The sequence below is a fragment of the Pelodiscus sinensis genome, chromosome 16 (genome assembly GCF_049634645.1).
Source record: "Pelodiscus sinensis isolate JC-2024 chromosome 16, ASM4963464v1, whole genome shotgun sequence".
NCBI lineage: Eukaryota > Metazoa > Chordata > Testudines > Trionychidae > Pelodiscus > Pelodiscus sinensis.
In genome coordinates, this window is record NC_134726.1 from 33,223,459 (window position 1) to 33,240,681 (window position 17,223).

The 17,223-nt window shown below is 46.0% G+C and overlaps 1 protein-coding gene across 4 annotated transcripts in view; it reads left to right on the forward strand.

Annotated features, from left to right (window-relative positions):
* TOM1L2 (target of myb1 like 2 membrane trafficking protein) overlaps positions 1 to 17,223 on the forward strand; it is a 91,065-nt gene that overhangs the window by 52,466 nt on the left and 21,376 nt on the right. For all 4 annotated transcript variants that reach the window (XM_014575251.3, XM_014575252.3, XM_014575254.3 and 1 more), the window contains exons 6-12: positions 1,459 to 1,617; positions 3,757 to 3,873; positions 8,491 to 8,624; positions 11,415 to 11,463; positions 12,002 to 12,125; positions 14,103 to 14,220; positions 16,852 to 16,927. In XM_014575251.3, the coding sequence (XP_014430737.1) occupies positions 1,459 to 1,617; positions 3,757 to 3,873; positions 8,491 to 8,624; positions 11,415 to 11,463; positions 12,002 to 12,125; positions 14,103 to 14,220; positions 16,852 to 16,927 (777 nt within the window). The remainder of the gene's footprint in view (positions 1 to 1,458; positions 1,618 to 3,756; positions 3,874 to 8,490; positions 8,625 to 11,414; positions 11,464 to 12,001; positions 12,126 to 14,102; positions 14,221 to 16,851; positions 16,928 to 17,223) is intronic.

Below are 17,223 nucleotides of genomic sequence, written 5' to 3' on the forward strand. Positions count from 1 at the left end.
CTACTGGAATTCTCTCCCTTGAGATGAACATCGGCTCAAGAACAGAATGACTTGAAGGAGTTTTATACGCTTGTGCTGTATTGAATATTGCGATGCATCACCAAAGTGCCATGCCAACGTAACTAATCTGCTCAGCACCAGCCTTGGCAGGAGCTGTTGTTGGAAGTTAATGATCTCTCCCCTGGAGAGGACAGTTGTTTCTTTTGGTGATCTGGCAGAATTGCCTTGACTGAATCTTGGGCAGGTGAACAAAGAAGGCCTGGTTGCTTAGTATGCACGCCAGGTGTTCCCCTGGCTTTACACAATTCATGGGGGACACCACGAGAAACCAGTCGCTGTCCCCCACTTTCAAAGGTGCTAAACAACCACTGCTCCCATTGACTTTGTGCAAGCCACAGGTACTCGGCACCTTTGAACGTCAGGGCTGCAGACTCAATTTAGCTATTACTGTTGGAAAGTAGGGATGTAAAATCCCGGTTAATCAATTCACTGGTTAAATGTCAGGTTGGCCTAAGGTTTAACTGGTTAACCGACTAAGCAGGATCCAGGCAGGCAACTGTTCCATCCCAGCTGGAGCAGTCCTCAGCCCTGCTCGGGATCCAGGCTGGGGTTAGGGCTGCCACTGCCCCTGGCAGCTCTTGGCTTCCAGTCCCAGCTGGAACAATCCCTGTCTGTGACAGGCTCAGGGTCCCCGTGGACAGAGGCTGCTCCAGACGCTGGAACAGCCCCTGCCTGTGGGGCATCCGGGCTCGCTGTGGATGGGCTTCTCTGGACGAGAGCAGCTTCTGTCCGTGGTGGACCTCCTGCCCACAGAAGGCAGGGAGCTGCTCTGGCCCCCATCAGTTATCGGTTAACTGGGACCAGTAAGCCTTACCTGTTTAGGGGGATGCTTACCAGTTAACCTTTTACATCCCTACTGGAAAGTAAACTTACTGATCACTAGCTGTTCACTGTGAAAACGTATAGTGATGACATAATATGGCTTCAAATGTAAATACTTCCGGTTGTGCCAGCCAAATACATTCCCTGCAATGGGCGTAGAGCAAGTGATTTTGTAAATTGTAACTTAATTTCTAGGCTAGATTTCTTGAACTCTCTGACACTGGTTTTTCTTTTGCTTCTCACCTTTCTTGTGGGGAAAAACCTGGGACAGTACTGAGGAGCAGTGCTTGTCACGGCTTTTCCACATTTGTGCTTGGATATATCAGCTCTTCCTCCAGAACCTGACCTATTCCTGAAGGTGCCGCTATGGCCTGTCACCAATGCTGGGGCATATTGCCTAGGGTTGAAGTCTCGGATTGACAAAGCCCTGGCTGGGTTGATTGAGTTGGGATTGGTCCTGCCTTGGGCAAGGGGCTGGACTTGAAGACCTCCTGAGGTCTCTTCCAGCTCTATGATTCTATGATGCAAACTAAAGAACCATCAGCATTTGAACCCTTTGTTTTTCTGATGTGACAGAGTGTTCCTGAAGTGGATCCAGCCGCAAATATGCATGTATCCCAGTCCCAGCAAAGGACAAGCACCAGTTCCTATTCCTCCCCATCTCCAACCACGTATTCGGCTCCTCAAGCCCCACCTCTGAATGTGACTGGTCCCATCACTGCCAATTCTGAACAGGTACCGGGCTATAATTCTTGTTGTTGCAAGTAAATAGGTGACGAAGGCTCTTGGCTCAGTACATCAGCCTGGTGGCCTGTCCTCATAGCCTTCTGTTTTAATGTTCCTGATGGTAAGGTTCAGTTGCAGCCAACACCTGGATTTGTCTAGTCAGCATTTCTCCTGTTGGGAACTGTAGAATCCATCTGTCTTCCAGGCTGCAAGGAAGTCATGACTGTTGCTGATGTCCATTGTGGTCACAGTTTATTAAAGTTGCAGTTGAAGGCATACAGCCTGCCCTCCAAAAAAAAAAAAAAAAAAAAAAAGCCAGCGTGTGTCCTGCTTGGCTCGTGAAGGCGAGCATGGCAGCTGGGGGGAGTGGGCCAAATTTGAGTGGTATTGTGACAATGCCCACCAGCTTGCAATGCCACTTGCTTAAATTACACCCAGGCATTCCTCCGCCATGGTGGGGGCAGGCCTAAAGGGATGAGTGGCATTGCAACCTGGAGCAGGGGATCATGGCATCACTCCCATTTGTGGCAGCTGTAAAAAGTTGTGGTTTCCACAACAACATGGTGGGCTGCAGTTTTCTTACAGCCATATCTATCTTAGATACACATTTGTGAGCCCTATTACTGTAGCAGCTGAGCATCTCAGTCTCCAGTATATTCATCCTCCTACCTGCTGTGTCAGGTAATCTTACTATTCCCACCTCATGGATGGGGAGCTGAGGCATAGAGAGACTGAAGTGACTTGGCCAAGGTCACAAAAGGAACCAGTGCCAGTGCTGAGCACTCCCTAGTCAGCACCCTAACTGCTGGCCCATCCATCCTCTGAGATGCAGTGAATACAACTGCAAAGCAGAAATGCCCTAATCAGGAGGTCCTGCCTCCTTCTCCCTCATCTGTATGCATTTTGAGAGAAGAACCTAATATTTGGTAGCATAATTCTGTTTAATTAAGCCGCACTTCTTGTTTTCTTCCATGTTTCCCTCTGAGTATTAGCACCGCTGGCTTTGTCATGGTGATGAATAACCAAGCTTGGCAGGATTTAATTTCAATTGACAAAGGTCAGGAAACGTCAATTTCAGCTGACACTGAAATCGACCCCCCAAAAAAAGGAAAATCAATTGGTCACAGTCGGTGCGCCTGCAGACAGTGGATGTCACCAGCTCTGCAGCAATGCAGAGAGCCCTCTGCAATCACAGGAGTGAGGCTGTAGCAGCGGAGCAGTGTATGCAGACTGTGCAGGTGCAAGGTGCTGGGAAGTCTGCTATCCTGACTCAGAAGAACAGAGACCTCCAGGCTAAGACTGTAAGGAGGCGTTCTCCTTGGCCACTGCAGAGGCCACTTTGCTGCTGTATGGCTCCATCCTCCGGTAGAACTCGTAGTCATCCTCGCGGCCCTGGCTAGGGGTCTCTGTTCTGTCCCATCAGGACCACCGCTTTCCCCATACCTTGGGCCTGCAGAGATTTGATGTCACCAGCTCTTGGGCAGCACAGGGAGCCCTCTGCAGCCCTGCTATCAGTGCTGCCATAATGCCAGCCCTGACACTCCCTTAATTTCCAGCAACTGTAAAAATAAAAATGGTTAAACATTTAAAAAGTCTTCTATAAAACTAAAGGAAAAAATATGTAGCACTTTAAAGACATGCCAATTCACTTTCAGAATATGATCTGAAGAAGTGGGTCTGCCCTACGAAAGCTCATCACCGAATAAACTATCTTGTTAGTCTTTAAAGTGCTGCATATTTTTTTTCACCAAGATCAGACTAACACGGCTACCTCTCTATCATTTTTCTATAAAACTAAGTATTAATCATTGAAATTAGAGAAAACAAAATTTTGACTTCTGCCAAACCTGTGAATAGTCCTTTGTAGATTCTTTCTTCATTACCGGTCTAAAATTTTACTTATCTAGAGTAATCCTATTTATGATGGGGAGGAATCTGCAGGGTAGCCGCGCTAGTCTGTAATGCGTTCTTTTTATGATGAGATATAGCAGCCTCTCGCCCCTTTGTGATGTCCAGTGACAAGCATCAGATGTACAGTTACCAAGTCAAATTGCTGCAGCAAGGGAGATGCAGAGCCAGTTCTTAACCACATTCTCTTTAACACCGAAAAGTAATACAGCCATGGCTTTCCCTCCTCCCCAAAAACAGATCGCCCGCCTGCGCAGTGAACTGGATATTGTTCGTGGAAATACGAATGTGATGTCTGAAATGTTAACAGAAATGGTTCCTGGCCAGGAGGATTCATCAGACCTTGAGTTACTACAGGTAAGTGTGTTTTCCAGCAAATCTTTTCCTGCAGCTTAATACAATGGGATTTCCTTTTCCTATATTCCACTTAATTTCCTTGTTTGCCTGGTTGCGTATTGGGCTCGTGTTTGTGTCTAAGATCCCTTAATGGAGCAATAATCATGCTTTTTGAATGTCACTGTACAATCAGGCTATGTGATTTTTCCCAGACTGAGAAGAGCTACAAAAGTATCTCTCAAAATTGGGTGACTAGGCAACAAAATGGCAGATGAAATTTCATGTTGATAAATGCAAAGTCATGCACGTTGGAAAACATCATCCCAATCTTTCATGTAAAATGATGGGTTTCTGAATTAGCTGTCATCATTCGAGATCTCGACACCATCGTGGATAGTTCTCTGAAAACGTCCACTCCAGTGCGCGGCGGCAGTCAGAAAGCTAATAAAATGTTAGGAATAAATAAGAAGACAGAAAATATAAGTCCACGGTATGCCCACATCTTGAATACTGTGTGCAGATGTCGTCACCCCATCTCAAAAAAGATATACTGGAATTGGAAAAGCTGCAGAAAAGAGCAACAAAAATGATTCGGGGTATGGAATGGCTTCCATATGAGGGGAGATTAACAAGACTGGGACTTTTCAGCTGGGAAAAGAGATGACTAAGGGGTGGATATGATGGAGGTCTATAAAATCATGACTGGTGTAGAAAAGGTAGATAAGGAAGTGCTATTTACTTCTCGCAACACAAGAACTAGGAGTCACCAAATGCAGTTAACAGGTAGCAGGTTTAAAACAAAAGGATGTCTTCATGCAACATACAGTCCAACGGCAGAACTCTTTGCCAGAGGATGTTGTGAAGGCCAAGACTGTAACAGGGTTTTAAAAAGAACTAGATGAATTCCTGGAAGACACAATGGGCAGGAATAGCATCCCTTGTGTCTGTTTCCCAGAAGCTGGGAACGAGCGACAGAGAATGGACTACTTGATAATTCCCTGTTCTGTTCATTCCCTCTGGGGCACTTGGCCACTGTCAGAAAACAGGATACCGGGCTAAAGGGACCTTTGTTCTGACCCCATGTGGCCGTTCTTATGTGATGAAACGCTCGAGACAACTTCAGTCCTGTTCTGTGAACTTTTCTTGTTCCTCAAGTCTTTGCAATTTTTTGGGATCCATCCGACAGCAAAGAATTGAAACTGGAGGAAGCCCCGTGCAATCTGTACTTCCGCAGTCACTCAGGATCATCTGTAAAATGGCCAAAAGACCCCAAATCCTTTTCCAGGAGGGATTCAGTTTTATTGCGGGATACTTTTGAGTCTTCACCACTTGAAATCTGTAAATCCAGACTGGGCATCTCTTTCTGAATGGCACTCTAGCTCAACCAGAAGTTGTGGGCTTGATGTAGAAAACTGACGTTCTCTGGTTTGCCTGAGCAGCTCAGACTAGATGATTATAATGGCCCCTTCTGACCTTCAAATCGATGAATATGTTGAATCAACAGTATTCTAAAAGAGCCAGACTTTATGGGATGATGTTGATCTCCCAGGCTTCATGTCTTGCTCCTGAGCTGGCAATGGCTGAAGGCAATACTGGGGCAGCGCACTCAACTGGAGGCAGACAGGTTCCCCAAACAAATGGAGTAGATAGGGTCTCTGCCCTGAGAAACTGATGAGCTGACGTTCCAGCTCCTGTACTTGCCTTCTCTTCCAAAGGAGGCTGTCGTCTCAGCACTTGGCCAGTAGCCGGATGGGCCCGAGTAGCACAGTTGGGAGCCAGGCAGGGAATTGCTTTCTGTGATGCCCAAGATCTTGATGTTGGTCCAAAATCTGCTCTCTCCCATGTCGCCATGGTGTGTGCTGCCTCAGAGCCACGTTGGCTGCTGATGAGAGCCTTTGCAATAGATCAAGAGCCTTTCAGCTGCTAAGCCATTTGCATTGGATTGCTGAAAACAAAAGCCGCTCCCAGGAGACCAGGGCAGACCAAAACAGCACAGAACCATTTGTTTACATTTATCAACAACCATGAAAATCCTGATCCCGAGTCATCTCTTTCTAGCCCTGAGGTTAGAGAAATGATCACACAGTGCAGTGTGACAGTGGCAATTCTTCCTTCGGACTGGTTCACTCCAGCTGATGCAGCCTAAATTTGGGTCACCAAGGAGAGAGGCTATTTCTGACTCTTAGCAGTGGAAAGGTGTGACCTGGATACTTACACAGGAAGAGCTATCTCACTTGGAAGTTTCCTCTAGTCGTGCGGCTTTAAATAATTCCTGACATTTTCCTTTACAATTAAATGTAAACCGCTTGCCCAAGAATCAGGTCTGAGTAGAACAGATAGGGGCTGTCAGCCCTGTCCACTAAGGCAGCAAGCAAACCTCTGAAATGTCACAATCTGCTTCGAAAGTGACGGGATCAAAACTGACATTGGAGAACATGTTCCTCAAGCTGTTCAGGCAGCTGGCTTGCCTGACGTGAAATTTATCCACAGCTTAGAATGTCAGCGCCGGGGAGGAAAACAAACACGTTCTGCTTTCATCCCAAAGGTTATGTACCAACAAGTCACCCTTGCTTAGTGCTGAATTTCCTCTCTGGGGAAGGATGGGGCGAAGAAGTGGGGCATGATGTGGGTGAAAAGCTTATGCTTACTGGAGTAAAACGGGGGCCTCCCCAGTGGTGAGAGACAGCTCTGCTGACACGTCAGTTTTAACTTCTGGTCCATACCCTTTGCCCCCTGCGACTGCCAGAGCAGAGCTGAAAGAATCTGCCCATTGAATGGAGGTGGGGCGGGAAGCATGAGGACCCTAATTAAGGCAGACTTGAACTCCTACCCCTTGGGGTGAAAGACTTCTGCCATGCACACATCTATGCAGCCTAGCCTGTAAGGTTCTCTCCTTAAGCATTCAGTGCCCTGGGTTATATCTTATCAGTGGACACAGCGACTGTGATGAGAGTCTCCTGTTTGGTGCTATGTAATACTGCTATCTAGGGATGTGAAAGTGTAACCATGTACATGGTTAACCAATGGGCCAGGGCTCATCAGTAAACATGCATGGCTACACGCAGCCCCCTCCGCCCAGTGCTGCTGCCTCTGTATCCGAGGCAGCAGTGCTGGGTGGCAGGCAGGAGCTGCTGGCCCTCTGTGTGTAACTGTAACCACTGAAAATTTTCACCAGTTACACGATTATTTAACTAAATGCATTTTGATATCCCTTGTACTATCCAGAATGTGTCTGCCTCTCGTTCAGCAAACTGTGTAGCTCTTGTTGGTTGCCATTTACGTGTTCGCACTTTGTGCTGTGTGCCTCCATTTTCCCAGCTGCTGGGGTGTTTCTTTTTCCCTGTGTTGAGCCAAACCAGAGGCAAATATAAGTAATCACTGATACCAAATACCAGGTTCCCAAACCTCATAGCACAATACTTTTTTGGTGCTTTGTGCTGCTAGGCAGAAAGCCTGCATGTCTCCATTCTTGGAGGCCCTAGCTATAGTATGCATAAATACTCAAAAGTATTTATGAAATTAATCCATAGGTATATAATGGTTAAAATCTTTGCCACATATGTATGTGATAAAACTGTTCCCCGCTCTGACACTATAAATGCAGATGTTGGGGGCACACAAGAGCACTCCAAAACCTTGCCTCTACATCTACAGACTCTGGTATAAAAACTCCCTCCCCTCCTCCCCCCAAAAAAATCCTAATACCCAGATTCTGGGGGACCCGCTGCCACCACCCAAGTAATTCCAAGAAAATCAGGGAAGAGATCACTTGGGAAATCCCTCCTAAGGTAAAGCTCTCCTCCCTGCCCCTACCTCCGTTTTGCTTGGAGTTGGGAAAAACAGAGGGAATCCACAGACGACAATGGACTCTGCCCTTTTAACTAAGCTCTGAGTCTTACGGACACAACAATCAACCAATACCAGTTAATTGGGGGGGGGACCCAATCTTTTATTATCAAAACAAAACTACAGTTGTAAGCATAGTACATTGGCTAGTTGGAAAGAACCACCATATGATATAGATACTCAGGGAAAACTCCTGGGCTGTAATGCTTAGTTACAAAAGAGAAAAAAGCCAATTAGCAAGCTCAGACATGATTTCCAACCCCCCCTCCCCCCCCGAAGAAGGAAAACAATAAACCCTGATGGACTACCTAAACTTTTCCCTACTTACACATTTTAAGTGTCCGTTCTTGGAGAGAGAAGCATCTCCCTCAAACCCTGGGAGAAACTCTTCTGATCCCAAACAAAGGAGAGAGAGAGAGAGAAAAACCCTTCTTTCCCAGTTTGAAATTCCTGTCTGCATTGTTATTGGCTGACTGCCCCACACCTTTGCCAGGTACCTGAGTTAACCCTTTAGTCACCAGGTGCTTGTTAGCACTCCTGATTATGATAGTTTGATTCAAGAAAAACCTGGACATGAAGCCATAAATAGGCCCTCACAGTTTCAGGCCATGGTCCTTTTGGAATGTGTGTTCTCTTGGCATTTACTCTTCCATAATCCATGTTGTGTTGCTGTTTTCCAGTGGATCAAGACTGCTGAGCCAGTGATGTATATGGCTGCATACAGGGCTCAAGCAAATATACTTGTTCTTCACTGGAGATCGTAATATGTGTGTGTGCAATTTCTTTCCTTAGGAACTGAACCGAACCTGTCGAGCTATGCAACAGAGAATTGTGGAACTTATCTCCCGAGTGTCCAATGAAGAAGTCACAGAGGAACTGCTGCATGTGAATGATGATTTAAATAACGTCTTCCTCAGATATGAGAGGTAGGACATCGTTTCCTGTTTGTTGCCACCTTTTGGATTTTCCTGCAAATGCAGGGCAAATTTTTAAGCAACCAGTATGAGTCATCTTCTGATGGAATGCAAAGCAATCTGAGGGAACTGGACCAAGAAACTTGTATGAAGAATTTGGGTGTTTTCTATTTTGATTGGCCTTAAATTCCTCCCTGTTGCCTGGAAAGCTCTCTTTTTTTTTAAAAGTTGCAAGGACTTTTTTCATAGCCATTGAATTTGGGTTTCTTTTAGAATCTCAAAAAAGAGAACTGATTTGAATGTAGCTATGACTTCTGGGCTGTGTCTAGACTGGCAAGTTTTTCCGCAAAATCATATGATTTTGCGGAAAAACTTGCCAGCTGTCTACACTGGCCACTTGAATTTCTGCAAGAACGCTAACGATCTCATGTAAGATCGTCAGTGTTCTTGCGGAAATACTGTGCTGCTCCCGTTCGGGCAAAAGCCCTCTTGTGCAAATTATTTGCGCAAGAGGGCCAGTGTAAACAGCACAGTACTGTTTTCTGCAAAAAAGCCCTGATTGCGACAGGACCGCCGAGACGCGGGCGGCGGGACCACGGCGCGTCCTCCGTGGCTTTGCTCCGCGTCTCCCTGGTCTGCTGGGGGGGGGCAGCTAGTGTGTGCCCCCCTCCCCCCCTCAGCAGACCAGGCTTTTCTCGCCGACGCCTGGGGTAGAGCAGCTAGGGTGCTGCTGGGTTGGTCCCGCAGCACCGCTCCTCAGCGCTACTGGACCAACCCGGCAGCACCCCAGCTGCTCTGTCCCAGGCATCCAGATTCAGCCGCTGTTGAAACTGATCAGCGGCTGATTCCAGGAAGCCCGGGGTAGAGCAGCTCTGCCTCGGGCTTCCTGTAGTCAGCCGCTGGTCAGTTTCAACAGCGGCTGAATCTGAACGCCAGTGAATGCTGTGTGAAGATCTAGTTACCATATCTCAAAAAAGATATATTAGAATTGGAAAAGATACAGACCAGGGTAACAAAAATTAGGGGTGTGGAACAGTTTACATGTGAGGAGAGATATGACTGGGGTTTTTCAGCTTGGAAAATAGACAACTAAAAGGGGATCTGATAGAAGTCTTTGCTGTTTTTGGCAAAAACAGCAAAGAACATAGTGGTATTTCAAGGGCTAACAAATTTATTAGGGCATAAGCTTTGACTTATAGCTCATGAACACTTATTTCCTAATGCCCTAATAAATTTGTTAGTCTTTAAAGTTCCAACGGATTCCTTGTTGTTTTTGCTGAAACAGACTAACACTCTCTGAAATCTACAACAATTTTGACTGGTGTGGAGAAATTAGATAAAGTGTCGTTTACTACTTCAAATAATACGAGAACCATGGGTCACCCAATGAAATTAATAGTCAGTGTGTTTAAAATAAAAGGAAGTATTTCTTCACACAACGTACAGTCAATCTGTGGAACACATTGCCAGGGGATGTTGTAAAGGCCAAAGCTATAACGGCATTTAAAAAAAACCTAGATAAATTCATAGAGAACAGACCCATTAGTGATTATTAGTGAGGATGATCAGGGTTTCAATTCCATGCTCTGAGTTTCCCTAGCCTCTGTTTGCTCAAAGCTGGGAGTGGATGAAGGAAGATGAATCACTTGATCATTGCCTGTTCTGTTCATCTTCTCTCTGAAGCATGTGACATTGGCCACTGCTGGAAGACAGGATACTGGACTAGATGGACCCTCTATGACAGTTCTCATGTTCTTAGAGCTGCGTAAGGGTAGCTAAGGGAGCAGGGGAAACCATTTTAGTGACTGTTAAGGTGGAGCCTAGGTGTCAGACATACAGCTAGTGGGGGAAGATGACCCTCTAATTAATTTGATTTAGCTAAAGTCATTTGTTTTGTGCTTGGAGAGTGTCTGTCCGGACCAGTGTTTCTTAAACTTTTTGAGACCCCGGAACACCAAACAATAATATTTTTTTATGCGGAACACAAATGAAAATTTTCTTCAAAAAAAAAAAAAAAAAAAAAGTCAGACAAAAAAAGACAAAAACAAAGAAGTAACAAAAACAAGGAAGAGGTTGCAGCACACCTGTGTGGTGTTTGCAGAATACCAGTGTTCCGCAGAACATAGCTTAAGAAACAGTGGTCTGGACACTGACCAAGAGCAGCTGCTGAGTGCCAGCAGCGGATTTAGGGCAGGGCGAGCGGGGCATGCGCTGTGGCACCACGGTGCAAGAGCTGTGTCAAAGAAGGGGCCCCGTGAAATTTCGCTGCCCGAGGCCCCACGGCGCTGCCCTGGGCCCCGCGGGGCACTCATCCGCCCCTGCTGAGTGCTGAGGAGTGGTTAGATTTGGGGCCGGAGCCATGAGAAGTTGAGAGATGGGGTTTGCGGAAGCACTGAGTGTACTGGAGCACACCCCTTTGGTGCAGCTCTGCAAAGGAAGAAATACTGGGGGGGACTGAGGGTATGCAGGGTGAAGGGAGCAAGACTTAAAGTAGCATTTGACTATCCAGCCAGGGGCATTACCCCTCTGCCTCCAAGTTCTCCTATCCTGTTTCTTCAGAATGTCCTTTCGAGTGGCGGTTGAAGAAGAGAAGCTTCACGCTGCCTACACTGCCGGAGCCCAAGAACACAACTTCTGCAGTTGTTTCCTTTCCCTCCTCATAGTTCTTTCTCTCAGCGTCTAGTGGGATCTCCCAGCTGCTGTCTTCAACCCCCACTGACCTGTCCTGGCTTTGTCTTGAGCTTGACTTGCTCAGAGTGCGTGTGTGGGTGTGATGGTCTCTCTCCTTTTGTTTTACAACAGGTTTGAACGATACAGATCAGGCCGTTCGGCACAAAGTGCCAGTAATGGAGTAAGTATCCAGTTTGTCTTCTACAGTGATGGCACGCTCAGAGGAGGAGACATCTGTCCAACATACACTGAGTGCCTGCGTTATAACAGTAGTTAAGGAGGAGAACGTTTCCATGACTGGTTCATATTTAATGTACAAGTTGAGGTGAAAGAGGGTTTTGGGGGCTCAGCTCTTACTATTATCTGGCTCCAAAGCTAAAGGGGGTGAGGAGACAGAAGCAGGTTAAGCAATTCTGAGGTGATATGGGAGACACGTGAGAGAGATTTTCTTCAAGACTGCATTGGATGGGATTATACCATAATGGCAAGCCAGATGTTAAGCCTAACGTGCTGTTTGGACAGTGACCCGGACAGATAAATAGCTTTTTCGTTCTCCTTGTGTTGCATTCATCATCTAGGAGCCTAATTAAAATGCTCCCATTTACAACAGCTTTCCAGCGAGGGAGTGTATAGGAAGCATCCATCATTCTTGGTTTATTTTGTCTCTGTAACGGTTGCTCAGTGGGATGCGTAATCTGTCACCTTGACTGTCCCAACAGGTGCTGAGTGAGGTGACAGAGGATAATTTAATAGATCTGGGCCCTGGCTCTCCAGCTGTCGTGAGCCCCATGGTGGGGAACACAGCACCCCCAACTTCACTTTCCTCGCAACTTGCTGGGCTTGGTAAGTGCCTAACTTTTAAAGGGCAGATCAGCATGGAATAGCAGCTGTTCAAGACTAGTCCCTAATCACGTTGGGGTGGACCTGTCTTTAGGTCCCAGTAGTTTAATAAGCGCATGGATTTAGTATGAGAGAAGTTTCAACATTAAGATGGGCTGTGGGTAAAAAGCTTTGTCCAGTGGTTAGAACAGGGGAAAATGAGATGGACAGGGGCTTCAGTCTGTCACTGAATCACTGGGTAGCCTTGGTCTAGTCACTTAACCTCCAGGCTTTCCTTTTCTTAGCTGTAAAGGCAGGATATTATTCCTTTACCTGCTCTACAGGGGCATGAGTCTTAGAAGCACTTTTTAAAACTTAATTGAAATCCTCAGATGAATAGTTCTGTCCAAGCGCAAAATCTTGCGGGTTATACTAGATTAAAGGGCTCTTGAGCTGGGCACTCTGCTTGACCTCCATGTTCGCTTCCCATCCGGTTTAACAATGGGGAGAGGCATAGGACGAAGAACTAAAACGGAAAAAAATGGAATCCTTGCACAGAACAGCTGTCGCAGGGGGTTTGTGGCACGCTGTCTTACTGAACAGTAAATTATTTTAGTGAGCATTTTTCATCAAAGAAATGCCAACATTTGGAGCTTGGTATTCTGTATTAATTCAAGGGATATTGGGGTTGAAAACCAGTTTTATATTTAAACTTGTAAATCATGGTAGAAAAAATGGAAAAAATTCCCCAAATTGGATAACATTGGCACATCGCCCAAATGTGGGGGGAGTGATAAATGCAGAGGACAGGTCACTGGTACAGAGTAATTTGGATCATTTGGTAAGCTTGGCACGAGCAAACAATATGCATTTTAGTATGGCCAAATGTGAAGTCATACATCTAGGAATAAAGAGTTCAGGCCATGCTTACAGGATTTGGGGGGAGGGGGAGATAGGCGGGCGCTGTCTTCTGGGAAGCAGAGACTCTGCAAAAGACTTCAGAGTAATCTGCTGAACACGGGCTCCCAGTGTGACATTGCCATCAAAAGGGCTAAGGTGATCCTTAGATTTATAAATGAGAACATCAAGCAGGCGTAAGAAGGTTCTATTACTGCTCTGCTTGGCACTCGTGCAACTGCTCCTGGAATATTGAGTCTAAGTCTGGTGTCTATAATTCAAGAAGGATGTAGGTAAAAGCAGACTGAAAATAGGCACCCATTTTTAACAGGCTAATTAGAACAACTTAAGATGAGTTGTGGCAGTTCTTCACTGGCGATTTTTAAAACGAGAGATTTCCCAAGAGAGATACTCTAGTTTAAACAGGAACTAATTCTGGGAAGTCCTTTTCTTTGTGTTACACAGGAGGTCAGACGAAATGATCACGAGTCCATTCTGGCTTTATAATCTATGAAAATTGTGTAAAATTAGCTGTGTGGCTGTGATTGTTCCCTTAGCTCTGACAGCACTGTGTGAAACCAACTGAATCTCAGTGCAGATTTGCAATACAGAAAAATAGAAATGACTTTCTCTCATTCCATTAATTTTCTTCATCTGTTCGTCACTCACTTTCCTGCATTTCAGTTTTTCCTCGTTCCCTCCCTGCCTGGGATCTCAAAAACATAATGAAACGGGGAGATGGGAGGGGAGAAGGCAGCTTTATTCTACTTAGGAGGTAGAGTTTATATCCTGGTTCTTGGGAGATGGGAAATGTCTGTCCATACTACTCGAGGTAAAAGCTCTGCTAGCAGATACTGTGTATAATAAGCAAGGCTGTGACTAGCAGAGGCTGTCTTTTATGGACTGGGCCCAGAGGATGTCTCCTTCACGCTCCGTCAGTGCAACATTATGGCTATCCTCTAGTTTACACTGTAACTATGCTCTATTGCTGATGAGTGCTTGTGTATCGCTGGTTGTCCCAACTGGTATTTGATCACTGTTCACTATTGGGTTGGTTCCTTTCCCTTACACTCTGTACTTTGGTGGTGGTTGTTGTTTCTGTAGACTTGGGCACAAACAGTGTCAGTGGAACACTCAGCTCCCTTCAACACTGTAACCCTCGAGATGACTTCGACATGTTTGCGCAGACAAGAGGCAGTTCCCTGGCGGATCAGCGGAAGAAGTAAGTGGGGATTTGGTTTCAAATGCTGTGTATTCTTAGGGAACAAAATCTGAGGCCTCCTCAGATCAAAATTATTTTATAACTCAAACTTTGTGGATTTTTGTCCTCTAACCTTGCTTAATCTAGGTTTCCTCCTGCTGGATTTCAGTGGATTATTTGAGTAGCTGTAGAGGTCGTTTTTATAGGCCAAGGTCCACTGTAGATTGGTTCGGTAATTTCAGGTGCTGTCTCGTTTCACCTTTGAATTTCTAAGCCACCTAGAAACTTAGAAATTCAGTCCCTTAAATTATTTTTCTACAGGATGTGTGTGGGAATGAAACTCCCCTTAAATATCCATGAAGATATCAGAGCATGAGTCAACTTTGGGAGACTAGCAGTGGCTTAGTAGCTATCCTGTTAAAAACCTGTGGCTGACCCATGCCACCAGACATGGAGGCTGGCTACAATACTGTTTAATTGCAGTATAGACATCTATGCCTGAACTGGAGCCTGGGTTCTAGGAGGCTTGGAAGGTCTCTGAGATTCGGCTGCAGGCTAGACGCAGATGTCTAATTGCAGCGTAGACACACACTTGGATCCAGTCCCCATAGGTCATTGCTTCGATCCTGTACAGGTCTGTAATGACCTATAGTTCCCAGACCCTCAGTGGTGATAACTGAATTACCATCTCACCCTTCGGACTGGATCCTGCTGCTCCGGATCAAGGTATGTTGGCTGCGCAGCATGAAGATGCTCCCACACTGCACCTATTCAGCCTCCAGGGCTGCATATCAGACACCTTCCCAGACACTAAATGGGCATGAATTTATTTAATGGAGGAGTCCGCCCTCTTAGTTGAGAGATTTGATCTCCCACAAGTGAGGCTCATAGAAAGGACACTGGGAGGTATTTTCATTCCATGTACCCCTTCTCGGGGTCTCTTCCTGGTTCCAAATTCTAGGCGATACAGGCAGCATCGGAGTTTGGGAGTGAGTTCAAGTATCGCAATAGGAACAGCACCAATATGCATCAGTGACAGTCACCTTGGAAGTGCAGCTAGGCAGTGTCATATGCACCTTCATTACCTTTCTCAGCTAGTAACTTACCCCTGCGTTCCATTTGTGCCTTCTATGCTCAACAAACATCATCCTCACCAGGCTGGGAAGTTACAGCTGAGAGGCCTTGAGAACAGGAGGCCTTAGGCCGACATGAGTACAGATGTCCATGCTGCTCCAGCTGGAATAGAAATATACACGATCAGTTTAGCATTTTAATTGGGAGTTACTAAATTAGCACTGAGGGTTTCTGAATTCACACTAAGGCGCTAAGCCTGAGGTGAATACCTAATGGTGGGATCTAAATCCAGATCCTTTACAAGGTTTCCATTACACCTCTTGTACTAAATGAAACGTGAAACTGCTCTCCTCAGCCTGCGACTCCATCTCCATCATCTGGGAGGTAATGGCGCAAAGAGCGCACACACATCCGTCATTTCAGAAGGGAGGATTATTGTACTTTCATTAGCTCTTGTGCTGTTAAAATAGAGTGAAGCAGCTCCCCAGAGACTTGGCTGTAGCTTATTCTGCTGCAGAAGCAAGTGAGAGACTGGATCGCAGGTCCTCAGGCTGGTAGAAGCAGGCATGCCCAGGAGAGGTATTTCACCAAGTCAGGCATGTAGCACCACCCAGTGGCTAATTTACAGGTAGGTGTTGGTATCTGCCTGAGAGAGTCAATTACTAGCCCTTGTGCATGAAGGAGAAGGGATGGCAGTGCTCCCTTAGCTCAGTAACTATAGCTATGAATCTTTTTCAGTGGTAATTTTACATGTCTTTTGAAATTCCCAGTAAAGAGGCTGTGGCTCTAGCGAGCTGAGGTAGCGTGTTTTCCTGCATCTCTTCTTAAAGCACTTGTTGATTACTGTGGCCACTGCCAACATGTCCCTTAACTGGCAGGACCTTCTTTCCTGTCCATTATCTGATGAGGTTGTGTCTCCCTTTCCCTCCACTGGCTTCCCCCTCACCACATTATGTTCAAGCTTCTTGTTAGCACCTTTTAAGGCTTCATGTAAACTTAACTGCTTTTCTATCTAGTCCCGGTGTGTTATCCTCCTCTGCCGCTCTACCATTAATGACAGCTTTCACGCCCCACGTGCATGCTTCTCCATCATCGTGATGCATTCTTCTGTGCTGTCCTCTGCGTTTCGCAATGCCCTTTCCAAACAGACTTCCAAAGCCATTACCCCATCTTTAAATTCCACCTGAAGGCTGACTCCTACTGTGGTAACTAACAAACGTGCTGATTTAAGTCTCATTCTGTCTCAGGAAAACCCACAAAACTCTGTCTTCACCGTCGTGCTGTACACTAGCCTCCAGAGAGTAACTGAGAAATCAAATCTGATTGTTGTCCTGCCTCCCTTCCCTCCCCCTCCTCTGTCTCTTACACACCACGTGTTGCATCTGAAATCCATTTGTAACCTCCTTGGGTGAGAGAATGTATTTTGTCTGCGCTGGGAAGCAACTGCTGCGTTGATGGAACTTTATATACTCCATGCTAGTCTCAAATAGCCAGCTAGTTGATTAGTGCCTAATGCATTTGACCAGGCATTGAGTGATGGCTGGATTTGCATTGGTTCTCTTTGTTCTTTTGTTGCAGTGTGACGTATGAGGATCCACAGGCCGTCAAAGGACTGGCATCTGCTCTAGATGTGCGAAAACAGAATGCTGGAGGGGTAAGTCATTGCTCTGAAAGAAGCACTCCAGCACAAAACTGGGAGCATGAAATGCCAAGAGCTACAATATTGCTGGGTAAACACCCGAGTTAGACTGCTCATTTGTATCCCACCAATGATTTGGAAGTAGCACTGACCATTGTATTTAATGTGGGTGTCAGCGAGGGGCATTTTCTAAGAGCAAGTTCCTTCTTGATACCCGTTTCTAGAGAGACTAGCTACTTGGTGGATTCAGCTTAAATAACATCACAAAAACATAGTGGGTGAATGCTTCTGCAATCTTTGTCTGCTCGGAT